General features: G+C 44.4%; 1 protein-coding gene and 1 long non-coding RNA gene across 3 annotated transcripts in view; one reads left to right on the top strand and one right to left on the bottom strand.

Moving 5' to 3' along the window:
* RNF216 (ring finger protein 216) overlaps positions 1-25727 on the bottom strand; it is a 126409-nt gene that overhangs the window by 88960 nt on the left and 11722 nt on the right. The window contains exons 2-4 of one of the 2 annotated variants that reach the window (XM_048866212.2): positions 9429-9554; positions 8058-8191; positions 3597-4466 (exon numbers count right to left, since the gene is read on the bottom strand). In XM_048866212.2, the coding sequence (XP_048722169.2) occupies positions 3597-4466; positions 8058-8191; positions 9429-9495 (1071 nt within the window). In that variant the 5' untranslated portion in view covers positions 9496-9554. The remainder of the gene's footprint in view (positions 1-3596; positions 4467-8057; positions 8192-9428; positions 9555-25727) is intronic. The other variant, XM_075117589.1, reaches the window with a different exon arrangement.
* Positions 19423-25686, top strand: LOC142068422 (uncharacterized). Its single transcript, XR_012664258.1, has 2 exons — positions 19423-20291; positions 23200-25686. It is a non-coding gene; the product is annotated as an uncharacterized LOC142068422 (long non-coding RNA).

Genomic DNA, 25727 nt, shown 5'->3' with positions numbered 1-25727 from the left:
TAATGCACATGGAAAAACAGAATCCCAACTATACATACAAAATGATGGGGTTTAAATTAGCTGTTACCACTCAAGATAGATCTTGAGGTCATTGTGAATAGTTCTCTGAAACTCAATGTGAAGCAGCAGTCAAAAAAAGCTAACAATGTTAGAAACTATTAGGAAATGGATAGATAAGACAGATAATATCATAATGCCACTATATAAATCCATGGTACACTCAGACCCTGAGTAATGCATGCAGTTCTGGTTTGCTGGAAGCTGGGAATGGGCAACAGGGGATGGATTTCTTGATGATTCCCTGTTCTGTTCATTCCCTCTAGGGCACCTGGCATCGGCCACTGTCGGAAGACAGAATATTGGGCTAGATGGGCCTTCTGTCTGACCCAGTGTGGCGGTTCTTATGTTCACCTCATCTCAAAAAAGATATATTAGAATTGGAAACGGTACAGAGAAGGGCAACAAAAGTGATTACGGTTACAGAACAGCCTCCATATGAGGAGAGATTAAAATATGCCAGGGGATAAGGAGTATTTCTGCCTCCAGATTGTAGCACAATCTCTTATTGTTGCAGAGCTTAGATGACCGCTCCATTCCACTAGGCATTGTACACATGAAGTAGAAGACCATAACTGTCCTGAAGGGCTTACAATCACAGAAGACAACACAGAAAAAGGGTGGGGTAAGGAATATAAAGCTATAAACAAAGGATGGTTTTCCAGTATCAAGTTAGGGTCATGATTTTATGTTCTTATTATAGGCAGTCCTACCAGCCCCACCTTTTCCTAAAGTTACCTGACACTCCTTCCCCATTGTATGACCCTGTTTTCAGTTGCTTATGAAACTTTGTAAAACTGTTTGCGATGAAATTTACATGCCAAGCGTCTACCTCTGGCTAAGTGTTTTGGAAAATTTCAGCCAGAATGGCTCAGCATCCCCAAAATGACGCTAGGGAAAAATACATTTTGCCCATGTTAAAAGATTTCTGGTGACATTTTGTTTCAAAACCCCTGGAACCTCCATGCTTTGGAGCAGGAAACTGAAATCTGGCAGGGGGTGACCTTTGCGCCTTTTTCCATCCCCATGAAAATCCATCCAAATTTGGCCAAATAATAAGTTTTTGGGGGGGGTTGGGAGAATTAGGAGGAGGAGTCAGTTTGCACATGCTCATTAGGCACTTGCTAGAGCTTCACAGGTAAAATTCCCAAATAATCTGTCTGCACTAGGCATGCTCCAGTTTGCATGTGGGCAGGACTTCCCCTGCAATTGCAGATCTGGGGGGCTGCAGGCTGGACCAGGATGAGGCATCAGAAATGAGCACAGGAAGCCTGTATCTCCTGTGCTCTGAATAAAGAAAAGGAGTACTTGTGGCACCTTAGAGACTAACCAATTTATTTGAGCATGAGCTTTCGTGAGCTACAGCTCACTTCATCGGATGCATACCGTGGAAACTGCAGCAGACTTTATATATACACAGAGAATATGAAACAATACCTCCCTCCCACCCCACTGTCCTGCTGGTAATAGCTTATCTAAAGTGATCATCAGGTTGGGCCATTTCCAGCACAAATCCAGGTTTTCTCACCCTCCACCCCCCCACACACAAATTCACTCTCCTGCTGGTGATAGCCCATCCAAAGTGGCTAAGTCATTATGCAAGGTAGCCTATTTCCTCTTGTTTTTTCCTACCCGCCCCCCCCCCCCAGATGTTCTGGTTTAACTTGGATTTAAACTTGGAGAGTGGTCAGTTTGGATGAGCTATTACCAGCAGGAGAGTGAGTTTGTGTGTGTATGGGGGTGGGGGGGATGTGAGAAAACCTGGATTTGTGCTGGAAATGGCCCACCTTAATTATCATGCACATTGTAGGGAGAATGGTCACTTTGGATGAGCTATTACCAGCAGGATAGCGAGTTTGTGTGTGTGGTTTTTGGGAGGGGGGTGAGAGAACCTGGATTTGTGCAGGAAATGGCCCAACTTGATTATCATGCACATTGTGTAAAGAGTTGTCACTTTGGATGGGCTATCACCAGCAGGAGAGTGAATTTGTGGGGGGAGGGGGTGGGGGGGGTGAGAAAACCTGGATTTGTGCTGGAAATGGCCCAACCTGATGATCACTTTAGATAAGCTATTACCAGCAGGACAGTGGGGTGGGAGGAGGTATTGTTTCATATTCTCTGTGTATATATAAAGTCTGCTGCAGTTTCCACGGTATGCATCCGATGAAGTGAGCTGTAGCTCACGAAAGCTCATGCTCAAATAAATTGGTTAGTCTCTAAGGTGCCACAAGCACTCCTTTTCTTTTTGCGAATACAGACTAACACGGCTGTTACTCTGAAACCTGTGCTCTGAATGACACCCTCACCCCTCCAGCTTAGCCTAGGCAGGATGGAGGAGAAAGTTGCCTAATTTGAATGGAGAGGAGACAGGAGCTGGATGTGGCAGGGGATGGGGAGGGAAATCTGGAAACAGCTGTGCAAGGAGACTGGGAGTGGGATGGGAAGTCTGGAGAGGTGAGACTAGGATTGGCTGGGCAAGGAGATTGGGACAAGAAGGCAGGACTGGGACAGGGCAAAGAGGATGGGGGAGAAGGAAGGGAGTCAAACTTGAGGGAAATGAGCAGGAGAATCTGTGCCCACTAGAGAACACACTCCTTCAGAACTGGGAACAGAACCCAAGATTCCCAAGTCTCACCATTCCTCTGCTGTCAGACATCTGTGAAAGCTACTGGCAAAGAGTCTCATCCACTTCTAGTGCTAGTCCACATAGAGGATGACAACCTTCTACTGCTATCATTTACTCTTTTGGCTCAAGTGAGATGGATCTAAAGGTGTCAATCCTGCTGATGACCCATGTGAATGTCAATATGATGCCACATGATGGAATTTGTTTTTCAGATGGCTTTTTAAAAAATTTAGGAAGTTACACTCAACAACTCTATATTAAAAAGAACAGTATTAAGGATGCCAACTCAGGCACTCAGACGTTAGGAAATGCTAGAATTAAGGTTGCCCAGGCAACCTTAATTCAGCCCCTTTGTTTTATGCATTATAATGCAGTCTATAATTGCAGGATCACATACTATTATTTCCACAGGTCCTCTGCTTCATTCAGTGCACAGAATGAAACTGCTCTGAAGATGAATCAGGGCTGTGTAGTAAAGGAGACATGTCTGTAGGACCCTGGATTCATTTGTTGCTGAAGTCAAAAAACATGTAGTGAACGAGGCAGGAGGGTCTCATGGTAAGGATAGATGAATGCTACCCTGGAGAACTGAATTCAATCCCTGCCACTGCCACAGAGTTCCTGTGAGATATATTCAGTTTAAATGACTTTTGCCTAACTTTTCACAAGTGGTCACTAATTGTGTGTTCATTTTCTGGGTGTCCAACTTGAGACCCTGGGGTCTGATTTGACAAGGTAACAGGCACTCACAGTTGCAACTGAAATCAATGGGAGCTGTGCTTTGAACTCGTGAAGTGCTGTATCAGGACATGTTCTGTCAAAAATCCCAATCATTTTTAAAGGCTATAAATGCACAGTGTGGGCAAGTGAATGTGGTGACTTCCTAAGCTAACACAGCACACAGAATACTTACTGTTTCTTTGATGAGCAGGGCAGTGAGGTCTTCGTCCTGCCCAGCAGCTCCTTGCTCTGGAACGTTACCAGAGCCAGGCTCATGTGATCCCTGTGCAGGGAAGGCTGGGCCTGGCTGTTCATTGTCTATTGCTGCCCACTGGCCTCTCATTTCCTCTGGTGGATGAGCTGGTTGAGGAGAAGCTGGGCCTGGAATCCCATCCTGTTGTGGTTCAGGTCTGGGAAAGGCTGGCCCAGGGTTCTCCTCCCGGTATGCCCTTAGCAAAGATCCCAGTTCTGCTTCAGGCTGCCCTTGCTGCGGAGCACAACAGCTTGCTACAGTACGTGGCTCATTGTCTACAGGCTGGAAATAAGGATGATCCAACCGACTGTTGTCTCTGGTGGCCTGTCTGCTTGCAGCTGCTGCAGCAGCAATTGCTCCTCTGAGGTTTTGTAAGAGGTGTTGATCCAGGTCTTCATCCTCCTGGTCCCGTACTTCCAGATTTTCCTCCCATTTAGGTAGGAAGCCAGCTTCCTCCAGGTTGATTATTTCCCTTTCACCACTGGGACTTGGACTTGTCTTTATTGCTTGAACCACACTTGGCCCAGGCTCTGAATCACCCCCTCTTTCAACCCTGTGCCTACAGTGTTCAGAGGGTCCAGGCAGCTGTGAGGCATGGTTTCCATTCTTGTCTCTGCTTGGCCCTGCACCATTCTCCCCCATGTGGTTACAATGGGTTCTCTGGCACACCACAAAAGGCCGAATCCCCTCTTGCAGATGTAAGCTCTTCAATGCCATGTCACCCTTAGATACTTCTCCCAGCTGGTTCACACCTTGCCACTTCGCAGCGGATCTGATGACATTGGGACGCAGAACCTGCTGTTTTGGGGTCTAAAAAGAAAAGAAAACTGAATAGTGGGAGCGCTCCATTTTGCATACGTCATGGAGAAGTCTGTCTAGATGTCCTGTGCATCCAACTAAAACTCTGGCCTGAGGCAGGGGAAGTAAGATGTTTAGCAAGCAGTAGGATAAGAGCTCAAATACTCATTACAGGCAACTTGCCCTACCCTATATTTCATGATTTTCTCGTAACACAGTTCAACTGTATTTTAACTCTGACCAAAACTAATAGTAAAAGATGTCTGGGCAGACTAAGTACACATGATTTGAATGGACTCCTATCACTCTGCGCCGCCCACCATTAAAATAAGAAGTGGGAACTCTGACCAGTTTGATAACCACACCTCAGTTCACCAATTCACTTAACAGGCAGCAGGAACCAGAATTCATGCGCTAGTCCCAGCCACTGTTTCTGCTTCTGGCAGACTGAGGTTTGTAACCCATGAATCGAGGCTGAAGAGCCATTCCTATGTTTTTCAAACACTGGAATGTAATGGGCACTCTGTTAAGAAATCGGTTTTGCTAGACACCTGTAGTTGCTTTAATGGGAAAAAAACTGGACAACTTATAGGATTTTTTAAAATAGCTTGAAGGTGAAATATGCTTTTTAAGAACAATCTAAGTAAGTTGCAGTTTTTGAACTTGTTCTGTATGACGACAAGTGCAGGTGAGAAATAATGTTATAAGGTAGAATATGCTTTGCCTGAATATCATATGTGTATTTCTGCAGCTTTAGAAAAATGTAACTAAAATCTGAGAATGTATTATGCACCAGATCATCAAAAAGCATATTTAGAAGTATTTTTAGATAAACCAAAAGATTTTGTAACCCATTAGAACCCAGTCTGGCAGTCTGGTTCAAGTCCTGTGTTTTCTTGCAACATTAACTGTCAAAAAAGTGTAGGGAGCTGATGTCTGCCTCCGAGGACTCATTAAGTCTTGCAGGGATAGAACTCCAAAAATCAGGTTATGGCACTGTGTGCCATAAGTGTGTCTTGCATTTTAGAGATATGAGACAAGCTCCATATCACAGGGAACTTGTGCATATTTAGGATACAAGACATTACGAGGGAAAGTGACGGACAGACAAGAGTTACAGCAACAGGGTAATGTGGTGGTGGTGTTAATGCCCACTCAGTGGTTATACTTTTTCCTACACTAACATTACATTCAGTGGAAAAGTACAGTTCATAAGCCTGTCACAGAAGAGACTTTTAAGAAATTTGAAGAACAGGGTTTGTGTGACACCAAGAGCCAGATGCATGTGTTAGGGGCCAGTGGAGGAATGTACTCAGATGCAAGTGGGAGGAGGCAGGAAGTGGTTAATTTTGCACCCTGGGCAGAGTAAATTGACAAGGATTGGAGGAAAGAGAGTAGGAGGAGTGATACTGAGAGAGATCTATACATATTCTGTTAAGGAGTTGAGAGTAAGGTATTTAAGTCATTTTAGTTCACTTAAAATCCAGAATTCAGGATCCAAGTTAAGAGTACAACAAGGTAAGTGAGCTGTGGCTCACGAAAGCTCATGCTCAAATAAATTGGTTAGTCTCTAAGGTGCCACAAGTACTCCTTTTCTTTTTGCGAATACAGACTAACACGGCTGTTCCTCTGAGAGCTGCTTTGGTTAACTGTAAAACTCTGTTTACATTGTCTTCAAGTATTATGCTTCTGTTTATTTAGAGAAAAACAATGAACATACCATGATACACTAAGTATCCAATCATCTCAAGAGATCCACTTACAACTTAGTTGTCCCCTCTGACATGGAGAAAGCATGGATCCTTTTTGTAGTACACCTGACAACCTGTGTCCCTAAACTGTACCAAACCCTTGGGTTGCTTAGTCAGGAGAATTCAGGGTGACAATGCTCTTGGACTTCACCTCTCCACAGCAACAGTACTGAGAGCAACCTCGGAGATATTTTTGTATTGACCGTCGCCCCCAAGGAAAGATAACCACCTCCAAGAAACTAGAGAGAAAATGTTGGCAAGGTAGTGTGGCAAAAGTGGAGCTGGGAAGCAATGAACTATAATAATTTTATTAACACTGTGTGAGACCAGGTCAGCAAGGGAAGATTGTGTGTTCTGGGTTATGAGGCTTTCCTATGTGAATGCACTCCTCTAACTTATATTGGAGCTGTGGGGGAAGAACAAAAGAGGAAAGAAAAACAATGCCTTCCCAGATCAGAACACCTAGGCACATACTAGAAAGACAATGTGGCACCAACTGTTAACTTCAGAGATGTTGTATCTTGTCTCCAACTGTAAACCTTGTTTTGTAATGCTGGGACCTACCAGCTCAAAGGGATTCAAACATTTAAAAGTGGATTCCTGAGAAGGTAAGGGCACTTGTCAGGAGTTGTCTAGGGAGACAGGCTCCATGGAGGAATCTAAGGAATTGGGCCTTCCCAGATCCAGGGAGTGGTAAGCAAGCATTATGTTTAGGCTGATTTACTATTTTTAAGATGTTTCTCTTAAATGTTTTTGTTCTAAATAAAAAAATATACCTTGATCACTAATCACCACTGTTGTTGCCCCAGAGGGACTAGAATTGCAGAGTCTGAGTCTAGATGAGACCTGCTAAAGCAATTATGGTTAACACACTGGCAACTGCATCCCAAATGCAGTCAGAGTGAAAAAAATGCTCCTTTCCATCCCAAGAAAGAGGTGCCGGCCCAAGACCCAAAGCAGTGCATATGGAGAGGAGAAGAAAGGTGTTAGAGGAAAGCAGTAGTCAATAGCCCCACAATTGCATGCCTTGGCAAAAGCTTATTGCATACAAAACTGAAGTCAAGAATGCAATGCATTCAACATTGTGCCAGGAGCATATGCCCCCAAAGTATAATATGTAGGCATCAAATCAGGGCACTGGTATACTACATGGAAATGGTTAAATTTAAGACCATATGGCATTGCTTGATCCTTTTCATGTTAAAGATTAAAGCCAAAAACAGTCATTGCACACTTACCTTACACTGCTTTTCTCTTAAGAAGGCTGGAGAAACAGAGTCAGTTTACCACAGGTTCCCTTATGTGTCAGTGGTCAGGACATTCTGGTTCTTAACGCTCAAATTTGATTACTGAGACATGCCAGATGGCTAAATACTCAAATATATCCCCACTTCCCTAAATGCAAGTCCAGAAGTTTACTGGAAGCAGTGGGCAAGAATTTTGTGCTCTTGACTGCAGAAGTGGCTGACATGCCCATAAATCAAGCAAAGTCCACGACCACCCTCATTTTAAATATGGAGCAGCCCTACACATCCCAGTATACAGTACTCCATCTTCCTGGATTAAGAGAAAAATCATTATATGCTGGGAGCTGTAATCTTTGTTGGCTACACCACCTGTCTTAAGCAGCATGGTTTTGTTAACCTCACTTTACCCAAATAAGATGGAGGAGCTGAGATCCCAAAAAGTTGCCAATGAAGCCATCAGCTAACACTAAGCTCAGGTGCTCCTGCTGAATAAGCTACCACAGTGGTCACTGTGAGCTCTGAAGGAGCATGTTATTCACCTGCACAATAGATTATTCAGAGAGGCAAAGAATAATGTGGTAATGTGTACAACATATGAAAATCACCTCCACCAGGATGACTACATCGTCGTCGTCTTCCTCCTGCCGCTGCTGAACTGGCGTATCTAGCAACAAAGGCAATTCTTCATCTGAGGAGTCCGATATGGTGATAAGTCCTTCATCTCTCCTGTTTAGCCACTCTGCAGTAAGGCAGATAACATTATCTATTTGCTAAAGGTTTGCAGCAGCTCAAACATTTAGATCCTACAATTTCAATCTTAAAATAAAAATAGAAGTCCTAAAGTTTGCAATGCTATAATGGGGAAAGGATCTCAAATTCATTGTTAGAATCCTTACCAGTCAGCATACTAACGTAAGGAAATCTATACAAGTGCAGACAACAGCAGAAGACACCTCAAACAGAAGCATATGTAAAAAATAAGTTTATTCTTTAGTGCTGTGCAAATCCTCATCTCAGATTCCAGCAGGAGTTGGTTTAGGAATGGTATAGCAGCACAGGCTGCTGCAAGTGCTAATAGATACTCTAGTCTCAGTGCTCAGCTTCTTCAATTCATTTCCACAAGGAATGGGATAGGAGGCACTGCATACAGGAGGCTCCAGCACGGTCAACATCTTAAAGGCTGTTCATTTGATTGATCATTTGAGCAGGTGCTGGAGGAGGGAAAGGGATCCAAGTGTCATTCATTTGCTTATGAAAGCAAAGAATGACCTAGCAGGAGTCCGAGTGAATGAGGTAGGATCACCGGCTTTAGGAAATCTACTACTCCAGACAAAGGTGTATTCTGCCAGGAAGTGGTGTCTCTATCTTAAAAGGCTCTTTCCAAGAATGAAATAAGAACACAGAAAATAAACAGAGTTACTGGAACCTTGAACAAACTTTTCATCCAGAGATTTATGGTTTCTCTTATCCCAGAGGCAAAGCATGGATTTGATACTCAAGATTTTGGTTCAACCTTCAGTAATCCAGTACAACAAAAAACTGCCATGACAGCCCATCACTTGCCTACAGAGAACAGATTTATCCCTTTATCTCCAAATACACAAAGACACCAGTATTTTAAACTCCACCTGTGAAGGAACAAATGCCAACTTACATAGTCTATTAGGACATGAATGCAAAGCCAGCCTCCATGCTAGGAGACCCTTAAAAGGTGGGCTGCACTACTAGCCTCTCGAAGATTTGTGAAAGTAGCTCTATTCTGAGTGGCTATTTCCAGGAGTTTAGCAAACTGCCTGAAGAAAGTGGAACGGGAGAAGGAGAAATTCACACTTCTTGGCAACCAATTGAGTATGTGATTTGGTGCAGCAAAGCATGCTAACATCTTAGGTATTACTCTCACAGCTTTCAGAGGTTTACTGCTTGCAAGCACTAGTGTTCGATCTAGGGACTTTGCAAGTGCATGTGAAGTTACTTACCTTTCCCACTGTGGCTACGGAAACTGTTCAAGTGAATTACCTCTTCGTTGCCACCTCCCTCTGCCATTTTAAACAGCTGTGCATATGAGCATCAATACCTGAGCATGGCAATCACAACCTCAGGACCTGAAAAACAAGACAGAAATGGGAGTGAACACACAGATGGTCCCATCTTGTTCTCTCTTCAGAGCCCACACCACACACGAACTAATTTCAGTTCAGGAACGATTGTGTTCCAAGACCCTACTGCGACTGTGCTCAGTTGGATTTTTTCCATTGCAGGTTCTAGAAATGCAAAATTACTTCAGGAAAAGCCAAGCACACACATTTTAAGGGAGCTAAGCCTGTGACACGGTGATCATATTAAGCAAAGAAAAAACAAGCCACTTGAGGTGCAAAGGTGATTTTTTTGGAAGCTACTAGAGTCAAGCAAAAGGTAAAGGTGGCCCTTCACTGGAGAGAATCAGTGTTTGATATTTACTGTACTAGTCAGAACTAAGACAGGTAGTATCTCTGGCCATTTTAAAGGCAGACCTCACCATTACACTTCACCTAATTTGGAACAGCCTCATCTACAGTCTTTAATTCACTGATGGGATCTGCTTCTCAGATTTATTGTTTCTACCACTGCACTGAGAGGGCCATTCTTGAAGCCAAAGGCCTAGTTATTTTAAATGTCATCCAAAGAAAGGAATCATTTAAACTTGGTTTAATTTTAGTGTTCTGGCAAACAAGCCAGGAAACTCAGATAACAATTAAATCTCTCCTTTATTCCTAGTTTTCAGCCAAGATCACAGGTCATTCAACAGATGGAATGCCTATTCCAGTATAGAAAGACTTGATAGGAAAGAAAACTAGACGAGTAAGAAGCTGCCACTCTTCTGACCTGGAAAAGAACAATGGGGAAGTAGGATTTCAAACACCACCACCCATCGGCAAAACAAAGGACAGGAGAAACCACAGAAAATAGCTTCCGCAGAGCCTCTCTAGGGAGAGACTGTGTTACACCACTGAATCTGTCTAGGAGTTTGTAAAGATGCTCACATGGGTGCATTACAGATAAGGCTACGTTTATGTCATGGAAATCACTGAATCCGTGACTTCGAGACCTCCGTGAAATTATCTGCTTCAGCCCCAGGAACTGTGGAACTCAAGCTGGCAGGCAGCGGGGCCCTGGCAGGGTTCCACTAACAGGTGACAGTCTCCTGAAGGGGCTCCCCCTCAGGGTTCCAGGGATGGGAGACAGCCTCGCATGGGGGGGGGAGGGAATAGAGGGGGACTCCTCAAGAAGTGGCTGGGGTCTCCCTTTTTCTCTTTGGGAAATATGGGTACCCCACAGCTCCTAGCTGCCCTGGGCGGGGGGAGGGGGGGGGCACATCTGCCAGCCACCACGGTGACAGAGGAAATCACAGAACAGCAAGAGTCACTAACAGGTCACGTCTTCCGTGAATTTTTGTTTGTTGACTGTGACCTGTCTGTGACTTTTACTAAAAGTAACCGAAACAAAGTCTTAGCCTTAAAAATTATAGATGCAGAGTAGAAGCGCACACATGCTTCATAGAGAAGGACTCAGACGTAGAGGACAAAGTCTTCATACACTTATCTGAATAGCTCTTCCTGATACAGACTAAGCATCTCTGGGGTCCTCCAGGCGCTGCTTGGCCAACCCTCCCACGTGCACACCCACACCCAGTCTTTGGCAGAAAATTCTCAATGCTCCTCAAAACAGGACATGGTCCAGTTTTCTTTTATTCTGAGGAACAGGCTAAAGTGACAAAGCAGATGAGACCAAGGAGGCATGAGATGCTATGGAGAAAGTGACAAACTGGCTTTAAACTACCAGAGCCTGGTGGGAGAGATGGGTAGCTCATTTTAGGATCCCTAAAGGAAAAACTCTGGACTTACACTACCAGAAATGCCATTCTCAGTCTTCAGAGGTAAACCAAAGAATGACACAGACTATCAGGTGGGGTTTTCTGCTGCCATCTGCTGGTAGAAGACACTAACTATTTGTGTAGGCTGGTAACTGGACAAAACTGTAGCAATTGAAATAATGGCACTGTTATCAGTTGATAAACCCCATCACCACTATCCTTACTTTATGAAGCAAGCCATATCACAGTTTTTTTCTAGAGCCAATAAGAGATGGTATCTGTACTATAAAGAAAGCAGTGAACTAGAATTATGCAGAAGTTGAACTCAGGAGCAATTTTATCTACTGGTAGAACAGTTTTTCATCTTGATTTTCTATGAATCTTTAAACTGTTTGAGAACACACAATGAAATCCCAAATTGACACTTCATTCATCTAGCTGGAGCTTTCAGGTATGTATCACGGTACTGTGCACTACACTTTCCCTGGCAGTGAACATACAGAATGCAAATACGTATTATTCCCCCGTCCATGGCACACCCACACCAACACTGCAAACAGGCAAGTGAAGGAATCCCGGGAACTAGTTGTCTTTCACAGACTTTGTTCTTAACACCTGGCAAATGCCCTCAGATCATGCTTTACTCTCTACAAGAGATTAGATTCCTTTATAAGGCAGAGGATTTTGGCTTGGATTAGTTTCTCACCCTGATGAAGTTTCTCACATCTGAATGTGATAAATGTGCAAGATGGCACCCAACTGACTATTCCAGCACAAAAGAGAATCTGGACTATGAACTCAAAGGAAGATTCCAGAAGCCATTCCAGCATAAATAACAGATTTTCATCTTAGAGAAACAAGATGGATACGGTGGTAATTTTTACTGAATCAACTAAAGAAGAGATCTGGTTAGCTCAACAGAAGTTGGTTCAATACAAGATTGCCTCACCCATACAGCCTCTCTAATATCCTGGGACCAACGATGCTACAACACCATGACAAAGAGATTTCCATCTTGCTTTTTGTGACAGTCCATGGCTATTTCAGTTGCAGGAGGGAGAGGAAATGTCGAAGACAAAGTGGCAGGGAAGCAAACCAAATTACCTGAGAGCAATGGCACTCAACCTTTCCAGACTACTGTACCCCTTTCAGGAGTCTGATTTGTCTTGCATACCCTCAAGTTGCACCTCACTTAATTCCTTGCTTACAAAATCAGACATAAAAATACCAAAAAAAAGTGTCACAGCACACTAGTACTGAAAAATTGTTCATTGTCATTTTTGTCATATTTATAGAATAAATCAATTGGAATATAAGTATTGTATTTACATTTCAGCATAAAGTGCTGTATAAACAAGTCATTGTCTGTAGGAAATTTTAGTTTGTACTGACTTTGCTAGTGCTTTTTATGTAGCCTGTTGTAAAACTAGGCAAATATCTAGATGAGTTGGTGTACCCCCTGGAAGACCTCTGTGTACCTCAAGGGGTACATGTACCCTAGCTGAGAACCACTGCCTTAGAGTCTAAGTTAGGTGACTATACACAGTGGGGCAAGGAGGTGGTGGTGGGCTGGTGCTTTTTTTTTTTTTTTTTTTAAAAACCACAAGTCTGAAACACCTTGCTTTGAGGAGTTCAAACTTGTCATAGGAGAAGTTTATGACGTTTAGACACATTTAATTAAGCTGACACAGAAGTTAACTCCTGACAGAGAGGGCCTGTAAGAGTATAAATTAGAACAGCTCTTCTGCACAGGAACCACCCAAGACACTCTAGGTCTCTAGATGCTTTGAAAGTCACATGTGCTATGTGTCTACTCCCATCATGCACCAGTACAAACAGATGCTCCCCCCACACCTCAAAACCCCATCACCAGAATGAACAGAAGATGGCACACTGCAAGTTTGTATTTTACATACTAGACAATAGCGGGGTTATCACACCACCTAACAACTCCTGTCCTTCCCACTCCCAGTTCCCCAAACTCCCAACTTCAAATACGTATATTTTAATAGGAGCTCAGAGCCCAAAGTTGTCCTGTAGGTAAAAAGGGTTCCTTTTTGATGTAAGAATTAATTGCCCACTGTGAGGATGGAAAAGTGATCTATATTACAGACATGAAGTATGCATTCTTATACAGGGCAGAAGGAACACAGCTGAGAACTTGCTATACAAAGACCCTATCTGCCAGTCATTTGAAAAGTGGTACATTTCAGTCCCTAGGATTCTACTTTACTACTGTAGACAAACTGCAGTAACGGCAGCAGCTACAGAAAGAGGAAGGAAACAGTTAAAGTATATCCAAACAACTAGTCACCTTTATCACCTGCATAAGAAATACAGAGGCAAAACGAAGAATGAACTTCACAAAGTCTAAAGCACATATTGAATCTCAGCACTAGAGACTCTGCTAACTCCCAGCTAGGAAAACAAGCCGTAGCTACAGGGCAGTGTGCAAATACACGGCTGCAAAGCCCATGACTGTAGACAAATAAGCATGATTGAGTGTTGAAAGAAGTGTTTTCAGATCAGTAGAGCAAGGATGTTGCTCAATACAAATTTACAGCACCAGCAGTGAAAGTCAATGCTCTAGGAAAATAGAGCAGTTTTTCCTTACTGGCACAGTCAACCACACCCAGACCCACTACACCAGGCAGAACACCCCAGTTTAAGAAATTAAACCCAATATCAAATAAAGAAAGTTAATAGTTCTCTTTGCAACATGCAAGAGTTAATGTTGCACACAGGGCATAATTAATAACCTACTGAGGAGGACTCTGACATTAACTGCTGGCACTACTGAGGAAAATAGCCCTTACTGTGACGATTATCTTTTTAACAAAGACAGCATTGTGTCATTTTCTGTAGACAGGACCTAAAATTAACCAGCCCCAAGGCTGCCAGTTGTCAATATTTAATATAAATATTCTTGTGTTTAAGGTCTTGTCTACATTACAAAAAGAACAAGAGTACTTGTGGCACCTTAGAGACTAACACATTTCTTAGAGCATAAGCTTTCGTGGGCTACAGCCCACTTCATCGGCTGCATAGAATGGAACATATAGTAAGAAGTCATATATATACATACAGAGAAGGTGGAAGTTGCCATACAAACTGTAAGAGGCTAATTAATTAAGATGAGCTATTGTCAGCATTACATTACAAGTTGCTTCATTTCACCTTGCACCGATGCAACTGATTAAAGCAAATTGCAATAATGTAGTGCATCTATTCTAGCTAGAGAGGCACACAGAGTAAGAAGGCCCTGCACAGTATTCCCTGCTAGCAATGCAGGGCCCGTGGATTGTTGCAATTACCCAACCTTGGCTGCTTTCAGAGCCTGCATGCAGCTAACAGGAAAGTGGCTTGTCAGGTGACAGGCCATGCTCAAGCTGTCAAAACTCTCACCAAAAGGTAGGCAAGAGAATTTTGGGACTGCATAGGGAGGACTAATTGCACCATTGTCATTGTGCCATCAGCATTTGCTATCTACACGATCACTGCAAAAAAGCCCCCAGTGACACTGCACTGAGTAATGCATGTCACAGTAATCAGTTTTGCTCAGAGGAAGGCCAAATGACTGCAAGCGCCTGTGTGTGCATGTGTGGTGTTTTACAGGTATGCTAGGGGTTGCAACAATATTGGCAATATGCTTTAGTGCAGAAGAACTTTCAGAGAACTTCTCCTTCCAAACCCCATCCAAATTGGTCCATAACAATTTAGCTAGTCCTGTTCCCTCCTCCGCAACATGACTCGTCATGCTGGGAACTAAAACACTGGTGTCCACATCAGAAAATTACTGCTCAAGGCAAAAAACTAAGAAACCTTATTATTCTTAATTCTTTATTCTCCATAACCAGCTGTTTCACCCAGAGGGAAAACTCTTCCAATTACTTCACAAGAAAAAAAAACACTTAGAGTGGACAAGTTTTTAACATCCTGAGGAGTAATGGCAAGCAGATACATAGACAGATCGTATCTCAAACAAATTTAAAGGAGACAAACCTGCCCACTCAGTGCAGTGCCAACTCCTTCCGTCTTACCACTTTTCTTTTCCTGAAGGGCAGTGATCAAAAAGCCAAAGGTGAATCACTCTAAAAAAGGTAAAAACAGACTTTCACCCAGAACAAGACATTAATTAATATCCTAATAAGGGTTTGTTTCAAGAACCTATAAGCATGGACAAGTTCCACCAAGTGGCATGAATAAGAAATTGATATAAGTTTGTAGTGCCAGGCTGGAAACAATTCGATAGGCAACAAAGATCAAAGAACCCTACAGTTTTAAACTGAATGAACATGGTCTTTCACTGCATGAATAGTAAAGAAAATGAGCAAAAAAGATGAAAAAAAAAGTTACACTACATCCTCATTTGTAGGACTTTAGTTACAAGGGAAGTATAAACCTACTTATAACCAGACTAATCACCACCACAATTCCAATACGGTCCATTCAAAGGATACTAACAAAAGGATTAAACCTGTCCAAAAAATGGAGAAGAAATACACAGAAATATGGCAGACAAGCTATTCTGTCCCTGTACTTCCACCAACACAGGAGAAGATTGAACTGGGATTTATATTTCACTCCCTTTAGGCTAACAATCTTTGGGAGGATGATACACAGTTTGTACCACGATTTCGTAGCCTCTGTGAGCAGCTTACAGTATATTAAAGGAACACCATAAACATAAACAAAAAAATGGAATCACATTGAAGCTCCCTTACCCTTCTTACTTAACCAAGATGAGATTAAAGAGTTATTTCTCTCTATTTCTGCTTCTTTACTCTGCCTATTTGACAGAAATGTATAGTCAGCATCCACTACTCTGTGTGTGGGTCTTTCACACTGCAATAAGGGAGAAAAATTCATAGAACAGTGTGATTGTAAAACCACAAAGACTGGTAGGGCACTTAAACAGGTGTAGTACCTAAAACTACTTTTAATTTTTTATACCTACTAGACTTCAAGTTGGCAGTATCCCTCTACTTACTTCTAGACTCATAGGTGTACTTTCCAGTCATGGCCCATGCCTAAGGACATCATGATTTGCAAAGCCTCCTGCTGTCCCAATTGCAGCTAAAAGCTGAAGAAGCTACTCTTGTGTACTGAATATGTTGAGATCATTGATGTACTGGAACTTCCGAGGACTATCAAAAACCCTTATGAAAAATACCAGGAATGTGCAGTGGTGACTTAAGTTGAATTAAAAAAAAAAAAAAGGAAATTCCAAGAACAACAACCCAAAGAAATTCTGCGTGCAAGGGACAGAACGCAAAGTGCCCTCCCCAAGTACTTCTCGGCCTCTCCTTGTTTGTGTTGGGATGGATATGTTCAGATGGCACAAGAATTTAGAGGGGAACTCTGCTTAGTTATTTTTTATAATAGTTGTCTTTAAAAGTGTCATTTAATGTTCTGTATTTATGTATTACACTTGCGCCAAGGTCAAAGGACAGCAGACGCACTGGGGGGGAGGGGGGGAAATACGATGAGAACACTGGCTCCAGTCGAGTAAACACTGTCCTGTCCTCTAGAAGAGTGGTCTCCAAAGTGGGGTGTGCAAGACAACCCCTGGGAGTGCGTGGCAGGAGAAGCGCTGGCAGCACGCCGGTGGCAGTCCTTCCATCATTTTTTCCCTGGGGGTGCGCGATCAAAAAAGTTTGGAGACCACTGCTCTAGAACAGTGCCTCTCAACCTTTCCAGACTACTGTACCCCTTTCAGGAGTCTGGTTTGTCTTGTGTAACCCCAAGTTTCACCTCACTTAAAAACTACTTGCTTACAAAATCAGACATAAAAATACAAAAAAGAAGTGTCTCAGCACACTATTACTGAAAAATTGCTCACTTTCTCATTTTTACCATAAAATTATAAAATAAATCAATTGGAATATAAATATTGTACTTACTTTTCAGTGTAGTGTTTATAGAGCCGTATAAACAAGCCATTGTATGAAATTTTAGTTTGTACTGACTTCGCTAGTGCTTTTTATGTAGCCTGTTGTAAAACTAGGAAAATATCTAGCTAAGTTGATGTACCCCATGGAAGACCTCTACGTACCCCTGGTTGAGAACCACGGCTCTAGAAGTTATGAATGTGTGGACAAAGACTTTCACTGGCGAGGCCACTTTGTTTCCAGCTGCAGCATAGCTTACTGCACTTAAAATAATAATAATAGATAGTGCTATCATAGTTTATACCCTTTTTACCACTAAAACAATGCCTCTTTTATGACCACCATCATTTAACCATATTTCTCCAGGGTGTTCTCTCCATTCACTTTTGTTACTAGTAACATCTATAACCACTATAGTTTAAAGATTAGCAAAAAAGTAAACTGAATGTTCCTCAGAGAGCACTATGAATAGCCAATTTTCCTGGAGGGACAGTTTTTGCTATTTGTGTGGGGTTTTCCACATATCAACTGGGGTGGGGTGGGGGGGTGAAGAAGAGCGACATTTTAAAAAGTTGGAAAGTAATTATCAAGTCACAAATATTGGCAAAAGGACTCAGAGGCAGGTGTATCTAATACTACTTTTAACTCATTTTGAAACCATCTACATTTCAAAGTTGACTGTGCCTTTAAAGTTACTTCCTCTGTTACCACTTGTCAAATTCAAGTACTAGAAGGTTCATAAGAAGGGCCAAACTGGGTCAGACCAATAGTCCAGCTAGCCCATATCCTGTCATCTGACAGTGGCCAGTGCTAGCTGCTTCAGAGGGAACGAACAGAAGAGGGCAATTATAAAGGGATCAATCCCATCATCCGGTCCTAGCTTCTAGCTGTTAGGGACACCTGGAGCATGGGGTTGCGTCCCTGATGGACCTATCCTCAAACAAAGGCTTTCCAAACAAGGTGAGTCAAATCAGACTAATGCCCTTGTGGTGAGGTTCTGTATTGTCTAGTTACTCTGGACAGCTGAAGAGGAGAGTGCTATGTTGGAAAAGCAGTATGCTCAGCTCCAAGGATGAGGGAACCTTGGTCACTCAGCCTATAATGCCAAAGTGAGCCCTGAAAGATGATTGGCTAGAGGAATGGTGTCATAAATATAAAGGGAAGGGTAAACCCCTTTGAAATCCCTCCTGGCCAGGGGAAAGCTCCTCTCACCTGTAAAGGGTTAAGAAGCTAAAGGTAACCTCGCTGGCACCTGACCAAAATGACCAATGAGGAGACAAGATACTTTCAAAAGCTGGGAGGAGGGAGAGAAACAAAGGGTCTGTGTCTCTGTCTATATGCTGGTTTCTGCCGGGGATAGACCAGGAATGGAAGTGAGCTGTAGCTCACGAAAGCTCATGCTCAAATAAATTGGTTAGTCTCTAAGGTGCCACAAGTACTCCTTTTCTTTTTGCGAATACAGACTAACACGGCTGTTACTCTGAAACTTAGAACTTTTAGTAAGTAATCTAGCTAGGTATGTGTTAGATTATGATTTCTTTAAATGGCTGAGAAAAGAATTGTGCTGAATAGAATAACTATTTCTGTCTGTGTACCTTTTTTGTAACTTAAGGTTTTGCCTAGAGGGGTTCTCTATGTTTTTGAATCTAATTACCCTGTAAGATATCTACCATCCTGATTTTACAGGGGGGATTTCTTTATTTCTATTTACTTCTATTTTTATTAAAAGTCTTCTTGTAAGAAAACTGAATGCTTTTTCATTGTTCTCAGATCCAAGGGTTTGGGTCTGTGGTCACCTATGCAAATTGGTGAGGCTTTTTATCCAACATTTCCCAGGAAAGGAGGGGTGCAAGTGTTAGGAGGATTGTTCATTGTTCTTAAGATCCAAGGGTCTGGGTCTGTAGTCACCTAGGCAAACTGGTGAGGCTTTTTACCAAACCTTGTCCAGGAAGTGGGGTGCAAGGTTTTGGGAAGCATTTTTGGGGGAAAGACGCATCCAAACAGCTCTTCCCCAGTAACCAGTATTAGTTCGGTGGTGGTAGCGGCCAATCGAAGGAAAACGGGTGGAATATTTTGTACCTTGGGGAAGTTTTGACCTAAGCTGGTAAAGATAAGCTTAGGAGGTTTTTCATGCAGGTCCCCACATCTGTACCCTAGAGTTCAGAGTGGGGGAGGAACCTTGACATGGTTACTGCAATTTGAGGCCTTGTTTTTGTTTGAGAGTGTTGGGGACACTGGGGCATGGCCACTAGGTAACTCGAGGGGATGGAAGACCACGAGTGTCGATGAAGCCCCCTCGCACTAGGCCCAGGTGTCCTTGGCCCCCCCGCCCACCTGGAGGCACTCGCAGCAGCTCTGCGTACTAGGCCCAAGTGTCCTTGGCCCCCCCCGCCTGGAGGCGCACACAGCACTTATGCTGAGAATCTGCAACAATATGTTGCAGAGTCAGACTGCCTGAAACTAAGCAAAGCCAAACAGGGGAGATATGGAAGAACAATGCTGAATAAAGCAGCTTTATGTATAGTTTAACAAATGATACAGAGAACCAGGGAACTAGCTGGGAACTGGATTGGCTAGCTATATAGATACTTGGGGCAGCCTGCTATTGGATAAGTATGCTGGGAAAAAGGATGTATAAAAGCCTGTGTAACTTCCTGCTTTGTGTATAGGATTTGAGATTCAAATCTCCCTGTACCTTTTTGAAGCTTCAAATAAACTTTTCTGCTTCTCCACCCCGTTGTGATTATTGGGTGTAGCACACCGGGTAACGAACCAACTTCAGCTGTTGTTTAGCCTCTTGGCACTGGGTGCCGGCAACAGCTTTTGGCGTCCCTGGGTGGGCGACGAGGCTGCAATTTAGCCTTGCCCGGACCCCTCCTGGAGGTCGAGGATTGCGGCGAGAACCGACGCCCAGCGCGCACCGGTGAGTTCATCGGTGGCCTCGGAGGAGACGCGATTTGATCGACCCCGGAGGGCACAACTGTGCAACGCATTCATATAGTGGAGAAGCAGTTGTGGACGGCGGTGAAGAACCGGTCCCTTAGACATGGGGGAGGAGCAGCTACAGGCCACGGTGAAGAACCAGTCCCTTGGATAAGGTAGGAACCTTTTAAAATCCGGATTGTATGCTCTGTTGGAACCTGGGGACGCCCAGAGTTACCCTGTAGGTATGGGACAGGGACAGAGCTCAGGGGTTAGGGCATGGTGTACGCCCCTAGAGTGCATTCTAGCAAACTGGAAGGTATTTGGTGCGGATCCAATGACTAAGAGCCAATTAAAACGATTCTGTACAGGTGACTGGCCTCAATATCAACTAGAGGACCAGGAGTGGTGGCCACCAGGAGGGTCAATTAATTACAACATGATCCTCCAATTAGTTTTGTTTTGTCAGTGAATGGGTAAATGGAATGAATATTTGTACGCACAACCGTTTATGGCTTTAAAAAATAAAACAGAGCTGTAATTCTGCAAAGTTGTAATTTGACTCCGACTGGTTCGGTAGTAGCTAATGTTAGTCCCCAGAACCTCACCCCCACTGTAATGGCAGAGCTGGTGTCCCCTTCGGCCCCCACACCCCCACCGTATAAGGGTAGGATGCCTCGGGTTACAGAGATTGCCCCCTCGGAGAGGTTCTATCCTTTGCTTACCGAGACTGTTGTGGCTTGCCCAGGGGCAGACGGACGTCAGGCTACCGCTATGCAAGTTTACACCCATGTGCCATTCAATCCAATAGACTTAGCAGCTTTTAAAACACAGGCTGGGGAATTCTCAACGAACACAAGCAGGTTTATTTCAGTCTTTGAGGGGTGCCTCAGTAGTCACAAGCCGACGACTGTAATATCCTCCTGAGAACCCTGTTGTCTGAGGTGGAGAGGAATCAGGTTACAGCTAAGGCAAGGGGAGCGGCGTTCAAGCGAAAAAAAAAAAAAGAAAGGAATCTGTCAAGTTCCTCTCCAAATAATTGTAAGCGGCTCAGGGCATTTCTGGGTATGGCAGGCTTTTGCAGGATATGGATCCCAGAGTTTGGACTGTGGGCTAAACCCCTGTACGACTGTGTAAAAGGAGCGGATCATGACCCCTTCTATTGGGCCCCAGAGGCTGATAGGGCATTTAAAATCCTGAAAAGAAAATTGATGGAAGCCCCAGCTCTGGACCTGCCGGATCTCTCTAAGCCGTTTCAGTTGTATGTACATGAACGAAGGGGGGTGGCCCTCGGAGTGCTCACACAGCTGTTAGGAGCATGGAGACAACCCGTGGCTTATTTTTCTAAGCAATTGGATCAGGTTGCAAAGGGTTGGCCGGCATGTTTACGGGCGGTTGCAGCTACTGCCCTAGCGCTTGAGGAAGCGGAGAAGCTAACATTGGGAGGGGTTATGCAAATCTATACTCCCCATACGGTCCGAGCCTTATTGGATGCAAAGGGAAGGCTTTGGCTCACCCAGGCTCGGATTGCTCAGTACCAGGCTAAGCTGTTAGAGAACTCTGAAGTCACCCTACAGCCTTGCCCCTCCCTTAACCCAGCCACCCTCTTGTCAGAAACAGAGGAACAGAAACATGACTGTTCAGAGATCATAGATGTCCAGTACTCCAGCCGTCCGGATTTAAAGGATGTACCCCTCCCAAATACAGATTATGAGTGGTACACTGATGGTAGCAGTACCGTAATAGATGGGCAAAGAAGGGCGGGTTATGCTGTTGTGACGCTCCATGACACTGTGGAAGCTGAAGGTTTGCTGCTGGGACCTCTGCCCAGCTTGCCGAACTAATAGCCCTGACCCGTGCGCTTGAACTGTCAAAAGGAAAGCGGGTCAACATTTTTACTGATTCAAAGTATGCTTTTGGTGTGCTGCATGCTCATGCTGGCCTATGGAAGCAAAGGGGAATGCTGACAGCCCAAGGCTCCCCAGTCAAGTATGGGCCCCAAATCCTCCGGCTCCTAGAAGCTGTACAACTCCCCTCAGAAGTGGCGGTGGTACATTGTAAAGCCCATCAAAGGGAGGATCAAGATGTGGCCAGAGGTAACGCCCGGGCAGATAGAGAGGCTAAGCATGCTGCCACCCTGCCATCCCCTCAGACTGAGAACGCCCATATGCATGCCCTTATCCCATCAGTAGGGGAGCTTCCAACCCCTCAGTACTCTGGGGAGGAGAGACAGCTAACTGACAAACTCAGTCTCCGGGAAAAGAAGGGATGGCTCCATTCCCCAGAAGGGAAGGTCCTCTTACCAAAGGGCCTAATCCAGCCAATGCTGCAGAAACTACACCAAACCACTCATGCTGGCAGGGAAGCACTTATCCAACTAATGGGAAAATATTTTATCACTTCCGGACTCCGACCCCTGGCTGCCCAGGTACAAGCGGACTGCTTAGTCTGCCAAAAGAATAACCCCTGACCGGGACATCCTGTGCCATCAGCTGCCCTAGAACCCACTCCGGGCCCTGGACAAGCGTGGCAAATAGACTTTACTGAGTTTCCCCGGACCCAAGAGTTCAAATATCTCCTTGTCATAGTGGATCGGTTCAGCGGATGGCCAGAAGCCTTCCCATGCCGTAACTGCACTGCCAGAACAGTGGCCCTCAAGTTTGTTAAGGAGATCATTCCTCGCTTTGGACTCCCCCTGTGGATGGAATTTGACAACGGGACACACTTCACATCAAAAATCATTCAAAGCATCTCACATGCCTTACAGGTCCCCTGGAAACTCCATACGCCCTGGAGACCGCAAGCCAGTGGTGTAGTGGAGCGTACCAATCAGACCCTTAAACGGCATCTCTCAAAAGTGTGCCAAGAAGCCTCACTGCGATGGCCTGATGCTTTGCCCCTCGTCCTACTCCGTATCCGCGTTCTCTCAAAGGGTAGATTAGGGCTCAGTCCCTTTGAAATTATGTTTGGAAGGGCATGGCCTATGAATGGCACCCCGGTTCTGTCAGGGGAATGGGAGTTGGGTAATGTTTTTTTGTCACAGTATATGTGTTCCCTGTCTGCTGTTCTCTTGTCTCTTCACAGGTATACCAAGGATTCCCAGCCTCTCCCCTTGGACTCTCTCGTCCACTCCTTACAGCCCGGTGACTCTGTGCTTCTTCGCACCTGGAAAGACGAGCCTCTCCAGGAAAAGTGGAAAGGACCCTATACCATCCTGCTGATCTCCCATACAGCGGCAAAGATCGAGGGACACAAGAACTGAATCCATCACTCTCGTCTGAAGGCAGTACCCGCCCCCTCGTCAGCAGAACAGTGGACCATCCAACCTGCTGACTCCTCATCTAGTGACTATCTCGGGCTAAAGCTACTGTTTAAAAGACACAAATAGTGGGCACCTTAATGCTAAAATGGGCCCACCCAGGTACTGGAGACCCTGGGTTGGAAAGACTCTGGTGATAATTAATTGGGTAACACTGTTACTCTCTGTATTGGTATTTCCAAATTGTGCATATTGGGAGCATAACTCCTTTGTTTCGTTTGCGCACCATGTTGCTAATTTAACAAACCAGACTGATTGCTGGGTATGTGCTCCAATTCCACTGTCCCCCCAAAACGGGAATGCCTCTTGACATGCTGCCCTTGACCCTAGCAGAATTAGCCACCACCAAAGAGCAGGAAAGAACAGACTCGCCATTCTGGAATAAGACCTCTTTACAGCAAGTCACCTATCAGGACCAGGAGTATTCAGTTGCAGTACTCACTGAGGGAGTGTTATGTTTTACCTGAAACCAATCTGATCACTATGGGCATCCTTTGGGAAAAAGCTCCTGTGTTATTACACAAGTGGGCTGATGGGTACTGGATAAAGACCAAAAGGGGAGGCCAACAGTGTGGGTGTAATGGTTCCTCCCCTTTTAGGGAAACTCTTACAAATACTCTTACCACAAAAGAAAGGTTTGGAAATATAACTTGCCGTTCAGTTAATATCTCCAATGTAGCAAGCCAATGGTGGGTTTGTAGTGGTCCCTATGGCGAGTGTAATTTGAACGGCACAATTAGAAACGCCCCCACTTGTACCCAATCAAAAAAATAAGATGCCCCCTTAGGGGCATATAAATTGTTTAAAAAAGCAGCCAAAGCAGCCTTAAATATCCCAGGAATCCCCTTAAGAAACAGTCGTTACTGGGCCCTACAGGGTCACTATTTTGTATGTGGCCGAAAGGCTTACAAGGTGCTGCCAGCCAACTGGACAGGTAGCTGTTATATAGCTCATGGAGTTCCTCATCTTTCCATAACTGCCACACTGCCCAAAGGAAAGATTAGAAATGCCCGAGACACCTCTGTTGAGTCACGAGAAAAGACCCTGCGGCGACTGACTATGGCATTGGAATATGAAGAATCCCCTCACAACCAAGAAGCTTGTAGGGTGCTCTGTACTGGGAATAGCGCCACTGTTTATCGGGCCAGCCATGGCATGCATAGGCTGCTATACTATAAGGCTGCAGATGGTATTTGAGAAGGTGGCCTTAGAGTTAGAGGACTCGGTTAGTGATTTAGGGTCAGCAGTAAAAACATTAAATAAAGAGGTACAGCAGCTCAGGACGTTTTCCCTCCAAAACAGGCTGGCTTTGGACTATCTCTTGGCATCCCAAGGAGGGGTTTGTGCCTCGTCGGACCCCGATGTTGTGTATATGTAAATGATAGCAGTTATGAGATCTATGAAAAGGTGGTACAGGCTGAGGCCCATGCCCGAGCCGGAGCACAGGTTGCCTATACTGCCCCAGAGAACGATTGGTTGCAAACCTTGTTTTCAGGCTGGGGTTTGTCGTCTTGGCTTGGTGGTTTATTTAGCCTGCTATTGAAAATTCTCTTTCCTGTATTGCTTGTATTACTGGTATTATGCTGTGCAGTATCATGTGTTAGGGCCCTTTCGCAAAAGTTAATAAGTCATTCTCTTCAGGGCTATCACAAAGTGCTTATGCAAAGTCCTATTGTAAAGAAATAAGTAGCCCAAGTGAGAAAACTCAGAGCCAAGGTTGTTGAGTGTTCTCAAAGGGGGGAGTTGTTGGGGACACTGGGGCATGGCCACTAGGTAACTCGAGGGGATGGAAGACCACGAGTGTCGATGAAGCCCCCTCGCACTAGGCCCAGGTGTCCTTGGCCCCCCCGCCCACCTGGAGGCACTCGCAGCAGCTCTGCGTACTAGGCCCAAGTGTCCTTGGCCCCCCCGCCTGGAGGCGCACACAGCACTTATGCTGAGAATCTGCAACAATATGTTGCAGAGTCAGACTGCCTGAAACTAAGCAAAGCCAAACAGGGGAGATATGGAAGAACAATGCTGAATAAAGCAGCTTTATGTATAGTTTAACAAATGATACAGAGAACCAGGGAACTAGCTGGGAACTGGATTGGCTAGCTATATAGATACTTGGGGCAGCCTGCTATTGGATAAGTATGCTGGGAAAAAGGATGTATAAAAGCCTGTGTAACTTCCTGCTCTGTGTACAGGATTTGAGATTCAGATCTCCCTGTACCTTTTTGAAGCTTCAAATAAACTTTTCTGCTTCTCCACCCCGTTGTGATTATTGGGTGTAGCACACCGGGTAACGAAC

This window comes from Caretta caretta, chromosome 10 (assembly GCF_965140235.1).
Source record: "Caretta caretta isolate rCarCar2 chromosome 10, rCarCar1.hap1, whole genome shotgun sequence".
NCBI classification, from domain to species: Eukaryota; Metazoa; Chordata; order Testudines; family Cheloniidae; genus Caretta; species Caretta caretta.
Note: the sequence above shows the minus strand (reverse complement) of the source record. Positions and strands in the feature narration are given on the sequence as shown.